Source organism: Mixophyes fleayi, chromosome 8 (assembly GCF_038048845.1).
Source record: "Mixophyes fleayi isolate aMixFle1 chromosome 8, aMixFle1.hap1, whole genome shotgun sequence".
In the NCBI taxonomy this organism is placed as follows: Eukaryota; Metazoa; Chordata; class Amphibia; order Anura; family Limnodynastidae; genus Mixophyes; species Mixophyes fleayi.
In genome coordinates, this window is record NC_134409.1 from 139,952,754 (window position 1) to 139,971,533 (window position 18,780).

The 18,780-nt window shown below is 47.4% G+C and overlaps 1 protein-coding gene across 1 annotated transcript in view; it reads left to right on the plus strand.

The window, feature by feature from the left end:
- The window catches only part of DOCK3 (dedicator of cytokinesis 3), a 175,522-nt gene that overhangs the window by 56,199 nt on the left and 100,543 nt on the right, over positions 1-18,780 (plus strand). Inside the window, 5 exon segments of the mRNA XM_075184216.1 lie at positions 4,483-4,538; positions 7,648-7,784; positions 8,122-9,044; positions 9,178-9,429; positions 9,528-10,059. Of these exon segments, the coding sequence (XP_075040317.1) occupies positions 4,483-4,538; positions 7,648-7,784; positions 8,122-9,044; positions 9,178-9,429; positions 9,528-10,059 (1,900 nt within the window).

Below are 18,780 nucleotides of genomic sequence, written 5' to 3' on the forward strand. Positions count from 1 at the left end.
CTAACCACTGTGCTGCCCCTTAGTTAATATTTTTCTTTAATTGTTTGAAATTCTTTTCAGGTTGTATTTCTTTCTTATGAGTTTTCCTAATGACTCAGACTTGTTACTTGTTGTTTTGCCTTCTATAGAGATGCTGGATTTTATGTTGGGGGGGGGGGGGTGGTTGGTGTCAGAGATCAGGCTTTATGAGGGGACATTGGACTATGGAAGAGGTGATTCCTGGTATTGGTTTTATCTTTTCTGCAAATAGAAAATGAAGGCACCACATGCACAGCACATGACCCGCGTATTTCTCATCTAATATCTGCTCTTTCACATCTTAAGTTATCGGTAATCTTGGTCCTCTGAAGTTAGAGCTTCCAATGACGTTTCCTTATCCATCAGAGCCGTCCCCCCCTCTATCCAGCAGCCACATGCAGCAAAACACTTCTAGGAACCACTGATTCTTTTAATATTGATCTGTCAGACAGCTGGAAAACACTTTTCTCAAGAACTGACCGTTCTGAGAAAACCTGGGCACACAAGAGCCCCGAAGGCGCCAGCAGAACTTCCGCCTCTGCCAGGGGAACGGTCAGTCGCTGGGACCAGGGAAAGCCTTCAGCTATGAGAGACCTAACCCTGGTGACCAGTGACCAACATGCATAAGAATTCAGAAATGTATTTAGGGATTCGGCAATCAAAATGCAGAAAAATCCAGATTCACAGCTCAAATGGCGTTTTGTGACATCACAGGTCTGTTTGCTCAGTTTTTTCCAGGTGTAAAGGACCCTGCCGGTAAGAATGGGCCAGGATAGTGCAGGGTCTGGGCATCAGGGAAGTCGCAGAGAAGCCCCCCGCTCTGCTCTCAAATGCAAAAAATAAAATAGGGTGTGGGGGGTGTTTCTGGCCCAGAATGTATTTAAAATCGTAAAACGTCCTGATTATACTGCAGGATATTTACTAATATTGCTCACTGGTTCGAATCTGCACAATGACCAATCAGCAGCTGTCTTTTATCTATCTAGAACAAGGTGGGCAATAAAAGCAAGCATCTCATTGGCTGTCACGGTTTTGCTGCAATACTAGTAAATACCCCTTTGGGTCATTGTACAGTGATTTCCCCGCCCTATAAAGGGATTTGGGCGGCTCAGCTCTCCCTGTCTTCTAAAGTCCTGATTTCTGCAATGTTCGCTTGACATTACTTTCCGTGGTATCCAGGTGCGGTTTATACAGAGTGATGGCGGACAGGATGCTGGTAACGTGCGCACTCTACGATCTATGCGCACAACAGACCTGTAACCGGCTGCGCTGTGTCTCACCAATGCTCCAGGATTTAGGTGTATTTTTGTAGAAAGGGATTTTATTTCTTTTCGTTCTCATGTTTTCCCGTCTCAGTAGCCGCTGAGCCCATAACTGCAGAGATGCAGGAAAGCGAGTGAGAGAGAGGAATAGGGCGTCACTTAGGGGAGATTTCACCCTCCAGCTTCCTGCGCCTACATCAGCGTTTATATTCCTTTATTGAACATGTGTCTGTATCAGTAGCGGCCGTGTACATACACTGCAGTGTCGGACTCCCTACATTCCCATGATTATCCCACGCACTCCGCACTGCTTCCCGCTCTCCTAGTTTCTCTCGTTATGTAAAAATAATAATTGTTTATTATTTTACTGATTTCACAAATATTTAAACATGTAAAATATCAGTGTTTACTTCTGTATGTTAATCCTGGAAAATACAATATATTTACAACAGGCAGCACAAAGCAAAACATCATAAGACAAAACAGAGAGGACGGAGACGAGACAGCCACGAGACACAGAGTACAGACATGAGACACACGGTACAGACATTGGGTCTGTGACTTGTAGTCTCCAGCTGGGACTTGTAGTTCCACATCCGCTGAATAGCTACTGGTTGCCTTATCCTGCATGACTTGGTGGGACTTGTATCATCTGGTTAGCTGGATATGCTGGGGTTTGTAGTTCCACAATAGAGAGTCACTTGTTGCCTACCTCTGCTGTGTAATTGAGTGAAGCTCTAACAACAATGACACAAGTTTTTGTATAAAAGAGAGTATGAGAGGAACAGGAAGCAGAGAAAGAAAGAAGTATAGAGGGGGTTGCGGAGGGAGTGTGTGAAGATCCCGTACAATGGCAGCATTGTCTGCAGTTCATTGCTGCCTCTCTCTGCGCATCTCCATAGAAACATTGAAAGAATGACATAGGACAGGCGACCTCCACACAGAGACCAGCGACTGACTGTTACCTGGATCATCTGTGTCACCTCTGTGACATCTCCACAGTCCGTGTGCCCCTAGGCAGAGGGCCAGGTGACCTCCACTCAGAGACCAGTGACTGACCGCTACCTGGCTCATTGTGACACCTCTGTGACATCTCCACAGTCCGTGTGCCCCTAGGCAGAGGGCCAGGTGACCTCCTCATAGAGACCAGTGACTGACCGCTACCTGGCTCATCCATGACACCTCTGTGACATCTCCACAGTCCGTGTGCCCCTAGGCAGAGGGCCAGGTGACCTCCTCATAGAGACCAGGGACTGACTGCTACCTGGCTCATTGTGACACCTCTGTGACATCTCCACAGTCCGTGTGCCCCTAGGCAGAGGGCCAGGTGACCTCCTCATAGAGACCAGTGACTGACCGCTACCTGGCTCATCCATGACACCTCTGTGACATCTCCACAGTCCGTGTGCCCCTAGGCAGAGGGTCAGGCGACCTCCACACAGAGACCAGCGACTGACCGCTACCTGGCTCATCCATGACACCTCTGTGACATCTCCACAGTCCGTGTGCCCCTAGGCAGAGGGCCAGGTGACCTCCTCATAGAGACCAGGGACTGACCGCTACCTGGCTCATCCATGACAACTCTGTGACATCTCCACAGTCCGTGTGCCCCTAGGCAGAGGGCCAGGTGACCTCCACACAGAGACCAGCGACTGACTGCTACCTGGCTCATTGTGACACCTCTGTGACATCTCCACAGTCCGTGTGCCGCTAGGCAGAGGGCCAGGTGACCTCCTCATAGAGACCAGTGACTGACCGCTACCTGGCTCATCCATGACACCTCTGTGACATCTCCACAGTCCGTGTGCCCCTAGGCAGAGGGTCAGGCGACCTCCACACAGAGACCAGCGACTGACCGCTACCTGGCTCATCCATGACACCTCTGTGACATCTCCACAGTCCGTGTGCCCCTAGGCAGAGGGCCAGGTGACCTCCTCATAGAGACCAGGGACTGACCGCTACCTGGCTCATCCATGACACCTCTGTGACATCTCCACACTCCGTGTGCCCCTAGGCAGAGGGCCAGGTGACCTCCTCATAGAGACCAGTGACTGACCGCTACCTGGCTCATCCATGACACCTCTGTGACATCTCCACAGTCTGTGTGCCCCTAGGCAGAGGGCCAGGTGACCTCCACACAGAGACCAGTGACTGACTGCTACCTGGATCATCCATGACACCTCTGTGACATCTCCACAGTCCGTGTGCCCCTAGGCAGAGGGCCAGGTGACCTCCTCATAGAGACCAGTGACTGACCGCTACCTGGCTCATCCATGACAACTCTGTGACATCTCCACACTCCGTGTGCCCCTAGGCAGAGGGCCAGGCGACCTCCACTCAGAGACCAGCGACTGACCGCTACCTGGCTCATCCATGACAACTCTGTGACATCTCCATAGTCCGTGTGCCCTTAGGCAGAGGGTCAGGCGACCTCCACTCAGAGACCAGTGAGTCTCCTGTGGAAGGGAGCACATCTAATATGAAGCTGTAAAGATTAGTACATAGTATGTATATAGATGCATAGACAATACTTTAGGTTTATCACAAAGTCCTTGAGGGGTCTCCAACTTTTATCAAACACTTCTGTCCCTATGTTGTAGAACACAATGTACAGTAATTAATGTATCACCCTTCCAGCACTCCATAAGTCTGTATATTCTTACTTGATGATGTGTATTATCCGTTTGTATCACCTCTGGGTGGTATATAAATGTCTGACAGCAGTAATGAGGTGTGAATTAAAGATTAATTTTATTTTCTATTATTTCATTACTACTCTAAGACTATAGTTTATCCACCTGTAATAGTAACGCTAACTTATATTATTATTTTAATACTACAGAGATCTCAGAAATCAACATCAGCAGTAACTATATCTACGTGTACTATTAAATCCAACATATAAAGTACTTAACATTGCTTATTATATCAGACCATAGTGCACCTACCTGTATTAAATTGGTTTTGCTCCAGTCTGGATGGTCCGCCCCACATCTGGGTACGCGCCCACCCCACACTCTCTAGTTTTTCACCTGAAACGCTCTTTGTAGGGTCATTTATGACGTTACTGTATCACAAGTGCTGGGACATCGGATTATTTACCCACCTGTATTATTATATGTGTTGGGGAGAGCGAGGCCACCTAGTGGCGGGGGATTCTGTAGGTATGTACTTACTAACATCTCCCATCTTCTGCCCGCAGGGAATCTTCCCGACCAATATCATCCACCTGAAAAAAGCCACAGTCAGCAACAGAGGGTGAGTGTGACCATCCTAATATCCTAACATGACAGGAGATACAGGGCAGAGGTTCCCGGTTGTACAATACGTTCTGTATGGAACAGGTGAACTTCATGAACTACTATCAGAGCGATACATGACGCTCGGCCGTCCGCACCCAGATGTTCTGTAAACCGTCCTAAATCTTGTCAGTTGCGCCTCATCAAGGGTTTTACACCTGTCACTCGCTGGGTATCACAAGCATTTGGCTGCTATTCTGTACAGATGGCACGTTGACAATCTTTGCTGGTAACTATGTTTGTGCCAACTAAAATATTTACTGAGAGGAAAGATTTAAATGTATATTCTTAGGACAAATATGTTCAGGTGCACGGAGACAGCTGGTGCGTTTGGTAATGAGTCAAACTGTTGATCTGGCAGATGAAAGTTTGGGTGACCGTTTCAGATCTCAGTTTAGAGATTTACGCTGATAGTGGGGGCACATATCCAGTTAGAGTTATACCCGTACTGCCAATCTTCAGTATATCCTCCCCATCCCCCGTATGACCGTGGAGTTTTCTGAACGTAGTATTTGTGTCGTCTGATTAGAGTAATGTTAACTAAGTCTCTGCGTCTCTCATCAGCCCACACTCTGTCCACACTCCTCGAAGACTTCACTAAGAGCGCTGATTACCACGGGGCCTTCTGCCCAGGGGCCCTGTCATTCTTCCAGGTTCTCCCACCAAGTTTTCTACATTTATATATAATACTACTTATATGCAATATTGCCTTTATGTGTCAAATTCCCAGGGTACAATTAATTGATCCAAGTTGAGAACTACTTTTAGTCTGTCTGATCTTAGTTTACTCTTGTACATATTCCATTCGTGCAGTCATTGATAACAGCCGCTTTAGTGACTGTAGACCACATTGGACAAAAGTTGCTCATAGTCATTAGTGAAAAGCAAAGCGGACGCGCGCAAAATCCTCTCTGTGGTTATGCGCCTTGATTTTCGTCTCTGTTCCCATAGAAGTGCGTGTGTTTGTTGGGCAGGACGATAACAGAATATCACACTGGCTGATAGGACTAGTTCCTTGATAATCAGGGAGCAGGAACCTACCTTTATAGAGCACTGCATCAACCAGATTTAATTCTGTGGCGCAAGATTAGTAAGATGTGATAAAGGGGCGGAGGACGCATCTTTGGGGGCGTTACTTTTTTGGGAAACGGCATGCAACCATTTTCGCTATATAAAAGGTTTCGCGCCGCTCTGAGCTGTCTCATCCTAGACTCTCAGTATGACACATTTTGCAGATTCCAGTTACAGCTTGGTTGGACAGCTCTTGACCAGTCCTGGCCAACTTGTGGCTCGCCGGGTGTTGTGAAACTACAAGCCCCAGCATGCTTTGTCAGTAGGTAGCCAGCAGATAGCTGGCAGGGCATGCTGGGACTTGTAGTTTCACAACACCTGGAGAGCCATAGGTTGGCCAGTCCTGTTCTAGATGCACTCAGAGCAATAAAAACATAGCTTAAAACACACAAACATGCTGCATGTCATACAGAGACCCACGTCCCATCACTCTCAGGATTAATGTAAGCTTTAATTGTGGTTACCTGAGCAATATTGTAGGAAATTAATGGAAAAGTTTCATTTAATGAAAGAAGTGGCGCTGAAGTAAGTACATTATCTGCGTATAATATGTTTAGACTGCGGGTTTGAAAAAGTGGAGATGTTGCCTATAGCAACCACAGATTGTAGCTGGCATTTTATAGGATGTATTAAATTAATGATAACTAAAATCTGATTGGTTGCTATAGGCAACATCTCCAGCTTTCAAACCCGCCGTAAACTCGCAGCTTGATACATTTACCCCATGATCGTGCCACGTTTCCATCTCATACATGTCACTTGGTTTTACACGTGTGCCAGAATATCCATTAAATATAATGTTGTGGCAGATTATAGACAGGATCCATATATAAATGAGTCTTTGTGCAACTGATGCGTCTCTAAAGAGGAGATCTGACTGACCCGGACTAAGGGCCTGATTCATTAAGGATCTTAAATGAAGAGGATCCTTATTTCAGTCTCCTGGACAAAACCATGTTACAATGCAAGGGGTGCAAACTAGTTTTCTGTTTTTGCACATAAGTTAAATACTGACTGTTTTTTCATGTAGCACACAAATATCAACTTTAAATTTCAGTGTACAAATAAGCTATCAAGTATTTGTGTGTTACATGAAAAAACAGTCAGTATTTAACTTATGTGCAAAAACAGAAAACTAGTTTGCACCCCTTGCATTGTAACATGGTTTTGTCCAGGAGACTGAAATAAGGATCCTCTTCATTTAAGATCCTTAATGAATCAGGCCCTAAGTCGTGAATAATAGAAGAGAACACGGAGAATATGTAACTTATATCTATTTAAAAAAATGGATTTTTCTTTTTAGTACACAGAATAAGTAGAATATTTAGGGCAACTGCTGTAACATGTAATAGGATGAAGCCACACGGATGGGGAATATGTTCTCAATACCTTTGAAAACAGATCAGAACGGACAGCTCTGAATGTAGCTCCAGATCAGTTTAATGGGGAACGTTTGTATTACGTACATACAGTATAGCTAATAGCATACGGAACATGCTATAAAATGTGGAGACTTTTCTTAGACACAAAAGAACAGATCAGATTTCGGCTATAAAGCGTCCGCATCAGCGCTAATCACCACTTTAGCAACACTCCGCGACACACGAGACGGGGCCCAGCCGCCGCGTCCGCTCTGGAACCCGGCACAGATCTAACGGAATGTCTGGAACAGGAAATAATGAGCTGAACATTCCAAGATGAACTTCATGCTGCTCCCAGGGAGTCCAGGCTCAGCTCTTTGTTTAAAGAAAACTGAATAATAGCCCAAGAAGAGGGGCCAGGCCGAGGTTAAATCTTGTTGTCCCCTTAGGAGAGGATTATGAGAGACAGACATATTGGAGACGTGACTGATTGAGAAATCTCCAGATCCCAGCATGTTCTCATGTGAAGAATGGGACTGCGCTCGGGGTTCATGTAAGTCGATACAGACAGTGACATTATGAAGCCCTGCAGGGTTGGTGAGAGTTGTTGCTGACCGCAGTCGTGTCGGTAATCAGTCTGACAGCGTTATGTCTGCGGAGAGCAGGGATGGAGGACGACATGGAGTTTCTGAGATCTACACAGTACGGAGATGTGACATTAATGTCTCACTTATTACTGTATTACCAGGGTCTCTCCCAGATAAAGGACCGGGGTAAGTGCAGTGTAACTTGTCCTAAGCAGATGGGACCTGCTGATATTCCTCTCCCCAGTAAGGTGAACCCATCTCTTCCATGGTGCTAGATGCTTATGAAAAATTTATTTTTCCACAACCCACATTTATTATATAGTGGCCGTGTAACATGCATTTTTCATGAGCCTCACGCATGACTTGTCCTGGAGCCGGCTGCACCCACTTTAAGAGCCTGATGCGTTCACTTAATGGACCCTCCGGGTGCAGGATACGAAACCCAGCGTCGTCTATATAGCGGAGAACTGACAGCCGATAGCAAGCTGCGCATTGACTACATTACTCCAGACGCGTCTCATAGTGACAGGATGGAAGACAAAGGCCCCACGTTCATCAGCGCAGACCGCCAGTATAAGGCCCCACGTTCATCAGCGCAGACCGCCAGTATCAGGCCCCACGTTCATCAGCGCAGACCGCCAGTATCAGGCCCCACGTTCATCAGCGCAGACCGCCAGTATCAGGCCCCACGTTCATCAGCGCAGACCGCCAGTATCAGGCCCCACGTTCATCAGCGCAGACCGCCAGTATCAGGCCCCACGTTTATCAGCGCAGACCGTCAGTATCAGGCCCCACGTCCATCAGCGCAGACCACCAGTATCAGGCCCCACATCCATCAGCGCAGACCGCCTGTATCAGGCCCCACATTTATCAGCGCAGACCGCCAGTATCAGGCCCCACGTTCATGAGCGCAGACCGGCAGTATCAGGCCCCACGTTTATCAGCACAGACCGGCAGTATCAGGCCCCACGTTTATCAGCGCAGACCGGCAGTATCAGGCCCCACGTTTATCAGCGCAGACCGCCAGTATCAGGCCCCACGTCCATCAGCGCAGACCGCCAGTATCAGGCCCCACGTTTATCAGCGCAGACCGTCAGTATCAGGCCCCACGTCCATCAGCGCAGACCACCAGTATCAGGCCCCACGTCCATCAGCGCAGACCGCCTGTATCAGGCCCCACATTTATCAGCGCAGACCGCCAGTATCAGGCCCCACGTTCATGAGCGCAGACCGGCAGTATCAGGCCCCACGTTTATCAGCGCAGACCGGCAGTATCAGGCCCCACGTTTATCAGCGCAGACCGGCAGTATCAGGCCCCACGTTTATCAGCGCAGACCGCCAGTATCAGGCCCCACGTCCATCAGCGCAGACCGCCAGTATCAGGCCCCACGTCCATCAGCGCAGACCGCCAGTATCAGGCCCCACGTTCATCAGCGCAGACCGCCAGTATCAGGCCCCACATTCATTAGCACAGACCGCCAGTATCAGGCCCCACTTTCATCAGTGCAGACCGCCAGAATCAGGCCCCACGTTCATGAGCGCAGACCGCTAGTATCAGTCCCCATGTTCATGAGCGCAGACCGCCAGTAACAGGTCCCACGTTCATGAGCGCAGATCGCCAGTATCAGGCCCCACGTTCATGAGCGCAGACCGCCAGTATAAGGCCCCACGTTCATCAGCGCAGACCGCCAGTATCAGGCCCCACGTTCATCAGCGCAGACCGCCAGTATCAGGCCCCACGTTCATCAGCGCAGACCGCCAGTATCAGGCCCCACGTTCATCAGCGCAGACCGCCAGTATAAGGCCCCACGTTCATCAGCGCAGACCGCCAGTATCAGGCCCCACGTTCATCAGCGCAGACCGCCAGTATCAGGCCCCACGTTCATGAGCGCAGACCGCCAGTATCAGGCCCCACGTTCATGAGCGCAGACCGCCAGTAACAGGTCCCACGTTCATCAGCGCAGACCGCCAGTATCAGGCCCCACGTTCATCAGTGCAGACCGCCAGTATCAGGCCCCACGTTCATCAGCGCAGACCGCCAGTATCAGGCCCCACGTTCATCAGCGCAGACCGCCAGTATCAGGCCCCACGTTCATCAGCGCAGACCGCCAGTATCAGGCCCCACGTTTATCAGCGCAGACCGTCAGTATCAGGCCCCACGTCCATCAGCGCAGACCACCAGTATCAGGCCCCACGTCCATCAGCGCAGACCGCCTGTATCAGGCCCCACATTTATCAGCGCAGACCGCCAGTATCAGGCCCCACGTTCATGAGCGCAGACCGGCAGTATCAGGCCCCACGTTTATCAGCGCAGACCGCCAGTATCAGGCCCCATGTTTATCAGCGCAGACCGCCAGTATCAGGCCCCACGTTTATCAGCGCAGACCGCCAGTATCAGACCCCACGTCCATCAGCGCAGACCGCCAGTATCAGGCCCCACGTCCATCAGCGCAGACCGCCAGTATCAGGCCCCACATTCATTAGCGCAGACCGCCAGTATCAGGCCCCACTTTCATCAGTGCAGACCGCCAGAATCAGGCCCCACGTTCATGAGCGCAGACCGCTAGTATCAGTCCCCATGTTCATGAGCGCAGACCGCCAGTAACAGGTCCCACGTTCATGAGCACAGATCGCCAGTATCAGGCCCCACGTTCATGAGCGCAGACCGCCAGTATCAGGCCCCACGTTCATGAGCGCAGACCGCCAGTATCAGGCCCCACGTTCATGAGCGCAGACCGCCAGTAACAGGTCCCACGTTCATCAGCGCAGACCGCCAGTATCAGGCCCCACGTTCATCAGCGCAGACCGCCAGTATCAGGCCCCACATTCATGAGCGCAGACCGCCAGTAACAGGTCCCACGTTCATCAGCGCAGACCACCAGTATCAGGCCCCACGTTCATGAGCGCAGACCGCCAGTATCAGGCCCCACGTTCATGAGCGCAGACCGCCAGTAACAGGTCCCACGTTCATCAGCGCAGACCGCCAGTATCAGGCCCCACGTTCATGAGCGCAGACCGCCAGTATCAGGCCCCACGTTCATGAGCGCAGACCGCCAGTATCTGGCCCCACGTTCATCAGCGCAGATCGCCAGTATCAGGATTACATCAATGTTTGTAATCTCTTTTTTTTAACTAAGCACGTGTAGAGGAACGGCCTCTCCTCTGTGTGGCCTATACTTAACGGCAGCCGCACCGCATGTCAGACGCAAACACGTGACATGCCAAAACCACGACTGCTGCAACGCTCCCAAAATTGAATAATTGCGTGTGGATATGGGGTCATGGAAAACAGCGGTTTCCATTTTCAGACCAGTTTGCTTTGTATATTAGAGTTGTTAGTATAACACAGGACATTGTTCCCCTGGGTGTGAGGTCTGAGAACGCTGTGTCCAGACTCCGTCTTACTGCGCCGCCCTTTATATGAACTCCAGACAGGCCGTAGGGAGCCCTGAGCTCAGCCGAAGAACGGAGCAAAGTAGCAAATGTTACAGTTCTTATTACGTTAGCTGCAGTGTTCACCCTCAGGTAACTTTACACAACATTCTGGTGGTTTATATATTTCTTCCCTTTAAAGCAAAACTTATCAATAACCAGGGACTGATGTGAGTTCTCTGTACAGCGCTGCGGAATCAGTGGCGCTATATAAATAAATGGTGATGATGATGATGATTAACTGTTCACAGCAAAATCTGGTGTCGTAAGAGCCAAAATGTTACCTTTAAGAAACCCACAAAGACATTTACATTACATTACATTACATTGACAGGTGTACATTAGACCTAACCTGAGAATGTTTACTCATCATAACAGATGTGCAGATTTATATATTACACGTCTACATATATGTGTGAGACGGCCCTAACCTGTGCTCCGTTATGTATGGACAGCGCGGTGCAAATTGCTAAATCTCCCCATAGACAGGATATATCCCCGACAAGCTGCAAAATGCTCAACTACCATAAACAGAAACTTCTACTCTACAGCTTGTAGTGTATTATATGAGTTATCACGTTCGTTAGGTGTAAAAATATGCATAAAATAAGAATGAATCAGGCTGGAAATGCCCAAAACCTGCATGACGAGACTTTCACACGCTAACTTGTCATACCTGTGCTTCCCGTGTCTGATCGCACACGGAGCACTAGTGGGGTGCAGGTCACACGGGGCAGCGGATGGATTGAACTGTTCCCCTGTGCGGTCACCCCCCCCACTAACTCTATAGTGCAGCAACTGGAGCAGCCGCTTCCTCTCAAACTTAACCAGAGGAAAATGCTGTGAGACCCTCGGAGAAACAGAAGACGACCACCCAAATGTGCCTCATCCACGCGTCCTGGATATCGTCTATATAATCTCATCCCACAGAATGAAATCTTGTTTTTGCACATATATGTATAAGTGAGCGCACGCAATATCCCGCACTCAGCAGGTATCGCCACCAATCTCCTCCCACCGGAAGATGCTACATTCTACACCCCGGCAGACACCGCCATTTTGGCCTTCAACCCACGCGTTTCGCTGTAACAACAGACAAAAGCAGTGACCACAACATTAGACAGTGGAATAGTCAGGACGAGGTATAATTTTCATAGTCACAACGCTGAGGGGACACACAGATAAGACCACTAGCAGCGTGTCACGCCTAGGAACGCTAACACAAGATCTATAAAGAGGACACGTCGCCTCCACACCGCTAAGGCAGCCATGAATCTGACCTTACATCACATGCGGTCTCCCCTAGGAACCGGGATACATCCTCCAAATGTCTGCCTCCAGTGTGTGTAGGCGAGAGGTCCACTTCAACCAGGCGCCGGTTAGCAGCACATTGGGGGCTTTACTAGAAAATAGAACAGAACAACATGAAAATAAAGAGAGTTCAAGGATGAAATCCATAGTCAGCCGTGGCCCAGGTTCATCAGTCAGACGTACGGTAGAAGTGGACCCACAGGACCTCAGTCTAGTAATTTACTCCAACGCATCACTGGAATTAATGAGAGAGAGAGACGGACACAGACGGCTTTGGAAATATCAGGATGTCCGACTAACTTGGAATTATAAAAATATCCCGTCTCACATTTTTATAGACATAATTACGGATCTGGGGTTTGAGAGCGGCTAAATGTTTAATAGATGTCCAAGTTTGGTGTAGTCAGTTACAAGATCTTTTCTCCACTTCTGCAGAAAGTCATTCTTTCTTATCAATGTCAATACTCTGATTTCAGAGGGGAACATTTTACACAAGAACACACACACATGGTTGAAGCTTCTTTGAAAAATGTTCCCGCTGTGATCACACAGCGTCCAATTCAGAAGCTTTAACCTCCACAATAAGACCGATGGTGCGGTCAGAGTCCTCTTAGTTATTGGGATCACCAGAGTATAACATCATTTAATGACCTGTCTGTAATAATCAACACATCACGGACTTCTGATATTCCATCAGTCCCACCCCCAGCAGAGCCCTGTCTATGTGCAGTTTGTATGTTCTCCCCGTGTTTGCCTGGGTCTGTTCCACAATGCAAAATAATAGTGGAATATTAATAGGCGGTAATATGCGGCTTTGTGCAGTAATGTGCTCTGTGCAGGCCACGGACTGATGGTAATGATTAAACATCCTCTGTAAAAGTGCTGAAGAATAGGTTGACCCTATATATTATTCCTATATATTACTATTATCCTTTATTTATAGGGCTCCACAGTGCCCGCTGTACAGGGGGCAAACAACTAAACAATAATGACAATAATAAATTATTCCTGGATTAAGCCTAATTCCACACCTCTGTCTAGGATGGATCAATATGGATCTGTATTTTCAAAAACGAATTTCAGACAGTTTAAACTCTTAACTTTTTATAAATGATTCTGCGATAAGTGATAAAAAAAAAACAGCTTCTACAGTCAGATTGCCGAAAATCAGCCTATTATCCAAAATAGTTGCTGAAAATGAGCACAGTAAATAAATATGTCAACTCAAGCACATATTGAAGTGTTTACAGTATCCAGTCCTCGGGGAGCCCTAACAGTGCAGGTTCCCCATATCTCCTGGCTGGAGCACAGGTGTAATCATTACTGACTGATACAATGTAACACACCCACAGGTGGTATAATCATTACTGACTGATACAATGTAACACACCCACAGGTGATATAATCATTACTGACTGATACAATGTAACAGATCCACAGGTGGTATAATCATTGCTGACTGATACAATGTAACAGAACCACAGGTGGCATAATCATTACTGACTGATACATTGTAACAGATCCACAGATGGTATAATCATTACTGACTGATACAATGTAACAACCACAGGTGGTATAATCATTACTGACTGATACATTGTAACAGATCCACAGGTGATATAATCATTACTGACTGATACAATGTAACAGAACCACAGGTGGTATAATCATTACTGACTGATACATTGTAACAGATCCACAGGTGGTATAATCATTACTGACTGATACAATGTAACAGATCCACAGGTGGTATAATCATTACTGACTGATACATTGTAACAGATCCACAGATGGTATAATCATTACTGACTGATACAATGTAACAGATCCACATGTGGTATAATCATTACTGACTGATACATTGTAGCAGATCTAAAGATGGTGTAATCATTACTGACTGATACATTGTAACAGATCCACAGGTGGTATAATCATTACTGACTGATACAATGTAACAGATCCACAGGTGGTGTAATCATTACTGACTGATACATTGTAACAGGTCCACAGGTGGTATAATCATTGCTGACTGATACAATGTAATAACAGATCCACAGGTGGTATAATCATTACTGACTGATACAATGTAACAGATCCACAGGTGGTATAATCATTACTGACTGATACAATGTAACAGATCCACAGGTGTTATAATCATTACTGACTGATACAATGTAACAGATCCACATGTGGTATAATCATTACTGACTGATACATTGTAGCAGATCTAAAGATGGTGTAATCATTACTGACTAATACAATGTAACAGATCCACAGGTGGTATAATCATTACTGACTGATACAATGTAATAGATACACAGGTGGTATAATCATTACTGACTGATACAATGTAATAGATCCACAGGTGGTATAATTGTGTCACTGATCACCCGGAAAACCTGCCCTGTTAGAGGTCCCTCTCCTGAATTATCGCTCAGTGTCCTCATTTACATTAATCATTAGACTGAGCGGACTGAGGGGCTTTCTTTGATATATGTGTCAGTTTTGTGAGTTACAATCTTTTGTTTACTTGGGGCAAAGTGCGTCTAGAAATCCACTAATGTGTAAAGTATAAGATGAGACCCAATCGCCAACTCAGAGCTCCTGCACAGTAGAAGTTCTTTTGTGGAACAACCCTAAAAATACATCCACCTCTTTAACTGATTTCAATAATCACACTCTGTAAAATGCTCCACAAAGCTAGGTGCATGTGTGTGCCAGCTACGCACTTAGTAAGGAACATCAGTGGTGTATTCATGGTTGCAGTTGCAAGTAGGTGGGGCTATTAATGTAATGTTAGAGTAGGTGGGGCTATTAATGTAATGTGAAAGTAGGTGGGGCTATTAATGTAATGTGAAAGTAGGTGGGGCTATTAATGTAATGTTAGAGTAGGTCTGGGTTATGTCTCACCCTGTATAGTCTACTGTTTGTACTGTGTACGGCGCTGCGGAACTCTTGTGGAGCCTAACAAATAAAGGATAATAATAATAATAATTAATGTAAGTGTGTAGACATTAATGTAATAAAGGTGTTGGTGAGGACTATTCATGGAATGTAGGAGGTATTAATGTATTGTGAGGGTTATTCATAGAATGTATCAGAGGGCGCCAACATTCCAGTATCTGACCAAGCAATAACAGAGCTTCAGAAATGTGCAGCAGTAGGCAGTCAAAAAACAGATAGGAGAGAGCAGCGCAATCTGACAATTGTGGTAGTACTGTTGGAAGGTACTGATTGTGGTGGTACTGTTGGGAGGTACTGATTGTGGTGGTACTGTTGGGAGGTACTGATTGTGGTGGTACTGTTGGGAGGTACAGATTGTGGCGGTACTGTTGGGAGGTACAGATTGTGGTGGTACTGTTGGGAGGTACAGATTGTGGTGGTACTGTTGGGAGGTTCTGATTGTGGCGGTACTGTTGGGAGGTACTGATTGTGGCGGTACTGTTGGGAGGTACAGATTGTGGTGGTACTGTTGGGAGGTACAGATTGTGGTGGTACTGTTGGGAGGTACAGATTGTGGTGGTACTGTTGGGAGGTACAGATTGTGGTGGTACTGTTGGGAGGTACAGATTGTGGTGGTACTGTTGGGAGGTACAGATTGTGGTGGTACTGTTGGGAGGTTCTGATTGTGGTGGTACTGTTGGGAGGTACAGATTGTGGCGGTACTGTTGGGAGGTACAGATTGTGGTGGTACTGTTGGGAGGTACAGATTGTGGTGGTACTGTTGGGAGGTACAGATTGTGGTGGTACTGTTGGGAGGTATTGATTGTGGTGATATTGTTGGGAGATACTGATTGTGGTGGTACTGTTGGGAGGTTCTGATTGTGGCGGTACTGTTGGGAGGTACTGATTGTGGTGGTACTGTTGGGAGGTTCTGATTGTGGCGGTACTGCTGGGAGGTACTGATTGTGGCGGTACTGCTGGGAGGTACTGATTGTGGCGGTACTGTTGGGAGGTTCTGATTGTGGCGGTACTGTTGGGAGGTACTGATTGTGGTGGTACTGTTGGGAGGTACTGATTGTGGTGGTACTGTTGGGAGGTTCTGATTGTGGCGGTACTGCTGGGAGGTTCTGATTGTGGCGGTACTGCTGGGAGGTACTGATTGTGGCGGTACTGTTGGGAGGTTCTGATTGTGGCGGTACTGCTGGGAGGTTCTGATTGTGGTGGTACTGCTGGGAGGTTCTGATTGTGGTGGTACTGTTGGGAGGTACTGATTGTGGCGGTACTGTTGGGAGGTACTGATTGTGGCGGTACTGTTGGGAGGTACTGATTGTGGCGGTACTGTTGGGAGGTACTGATTGTGGTGGTACTTTTGGGAGGTACTGATTGTGGTGGTACTGTTGGGAGGTTCTGATTGTGGCGGTACTTTTGGGAGGTACTGATTGTGGTGGTACTGTTGGGAGGTACTGATTGTGGCGGTACTGTAGGGAGGTACTGATTGTGGCGGTACTGTTGGGAGGTACTGATTGTGGCGGTACTGTTGGGAGGTTCTGATTGTGGCGGTACTGTAGGGAGGTACTGATTGTGGCGGTACTGTTGGGAGGTACTGATTGTGGTGGTACTGTTGGGAGGTTCTGATTGTGGCGGTACTGCTGGGAGGTTCTGATTGTGGTGGTACTGTTGGGAGGTTCTGATTGTGGCGGTACTGCTGGGAGGTACTGATTGTGGTGGTACTGTTGGGAGGTTCTGATTGTGGCAGTACTGTTGGGTGCTATATCCCGCGTCTCACTGCACCAGCAGCTCTGTCCGGTGGAGGAGTTCAGCGGTGCACAGCTCACGCTGCCGCTACATGATGTGAGCGGTCTATGCTGAGCGCCGGTGACATCATCAGTTGGAGTCAGTAGTGCTCACAGAATGCACCCCCACGTGTGTGTGTGCTGTGTTACATGTACTGCACATGTGTGTATGTGGTTACTACGTATACATGCATCCCTATATGTGTGTGCTGGCTGTGTTACATGTACTGCACATGGGTGTATATGGTTACTACGTATACATGCATCCCTATATGTGTGTGTAAGCCATGTTACGTGTACTGCACATGTGTGTATGTGGGTACTATGTATACATGCATTCCTCTGTGTGTGTAAGCCATGTTACATGTACTGCACATGTGTGTATGTGGGTACTACGTATACATACATTCCTCTGTGTGTGTAAGCCATGTTACATGTACTGCACATGTGTGTATGTGGTTACTATGTATACATGCATCCCTCTGTGTGTGTGCTGGCTGTGTTACATGTACTGTACATGTGTGTATGTGGGTACTACGTATACATGCATCCCTCTGTGTGTGTGCTGTGTTACATGTACTGTACATGTGTGTATGTGGTTACTACGTATACATGCATCCCTCTGTGTGTGTGCTGGCTGTGTTACATGTACTGTACATGTGTGTATGTGTTACTACATATACATGCATCCCTCTGTGTGTGTGCTGGCTGTGTTACATGTACTGTACATGTGTGTATGTGTTACTACATATACATGCATCCCTCTGTGTGTGTGCTGGCTGTGTTACATGTACTGTACATGTGTGTATGTGGGTACTACGTATACATGCATCCCTCTGTGTGTGTGCTGGCTGTGTTACATGTACTGTACATGTGTGTATGTGGGTACTACTTATACATGCATCCCTCTGTGTGTGTGCTGGCTTTGTTACATGTACTGTACATGTGTGTATGTGGTTACTACGTATACATGCATCCCTCTGTGTGTGTGCTGGCTGTGTTACATGTACTGTACATGTGTGTATGTGGGTACTACGTATACATGCATCCCTCTGTGTGTGTGCTGGCTGTGTTACATGTACTGCACATGTGTGTATGTGGTTACTATGTATACATGCATCCCTCTGTGTGTGTGCTGGCTGTGTTACATGTACTGTACATGTGTGTATGTGGGTACTACGTATACATGCATCCCTCTGTGTGTGTGCTGGCTGTGTTACATGTACTGTACATGTGTGTATGTGGTTACTACGTATACATGCATCCCTCTGTGTGTGTGCTGGCTGTGTTACATGTACTGTACATGTGTGTATGTGGGTACTACGTATACATGCATCCCTCTGTGTGTGTGCTGGCTGTGTTACATGTACTGTACACGTGTGTATGTGTTACTACATATACATGCATCCCTCTGTGTGTGTGCTGGCTGTGTTACATGTACTGTACATGTGTGTATGTGGGTACTACGTATACATGCATCCCTCTGTGTGTGTGCTGGCTGTGTTACATGTACTGTACATGTGTGTATGTGGGTACTACGTATACATGCATCCCTCTGTGTGTGTGCTGGCTGTGTTACATGTACTGTACATGTGTGTATGTGGGTACTACGTATACATGCATCCCTCTGTGTGTGTGCTGGCTGTGTTACATGTACTGTACATGTGTGTATGTGGGTACTACGTATACATGCATCCCTCTGT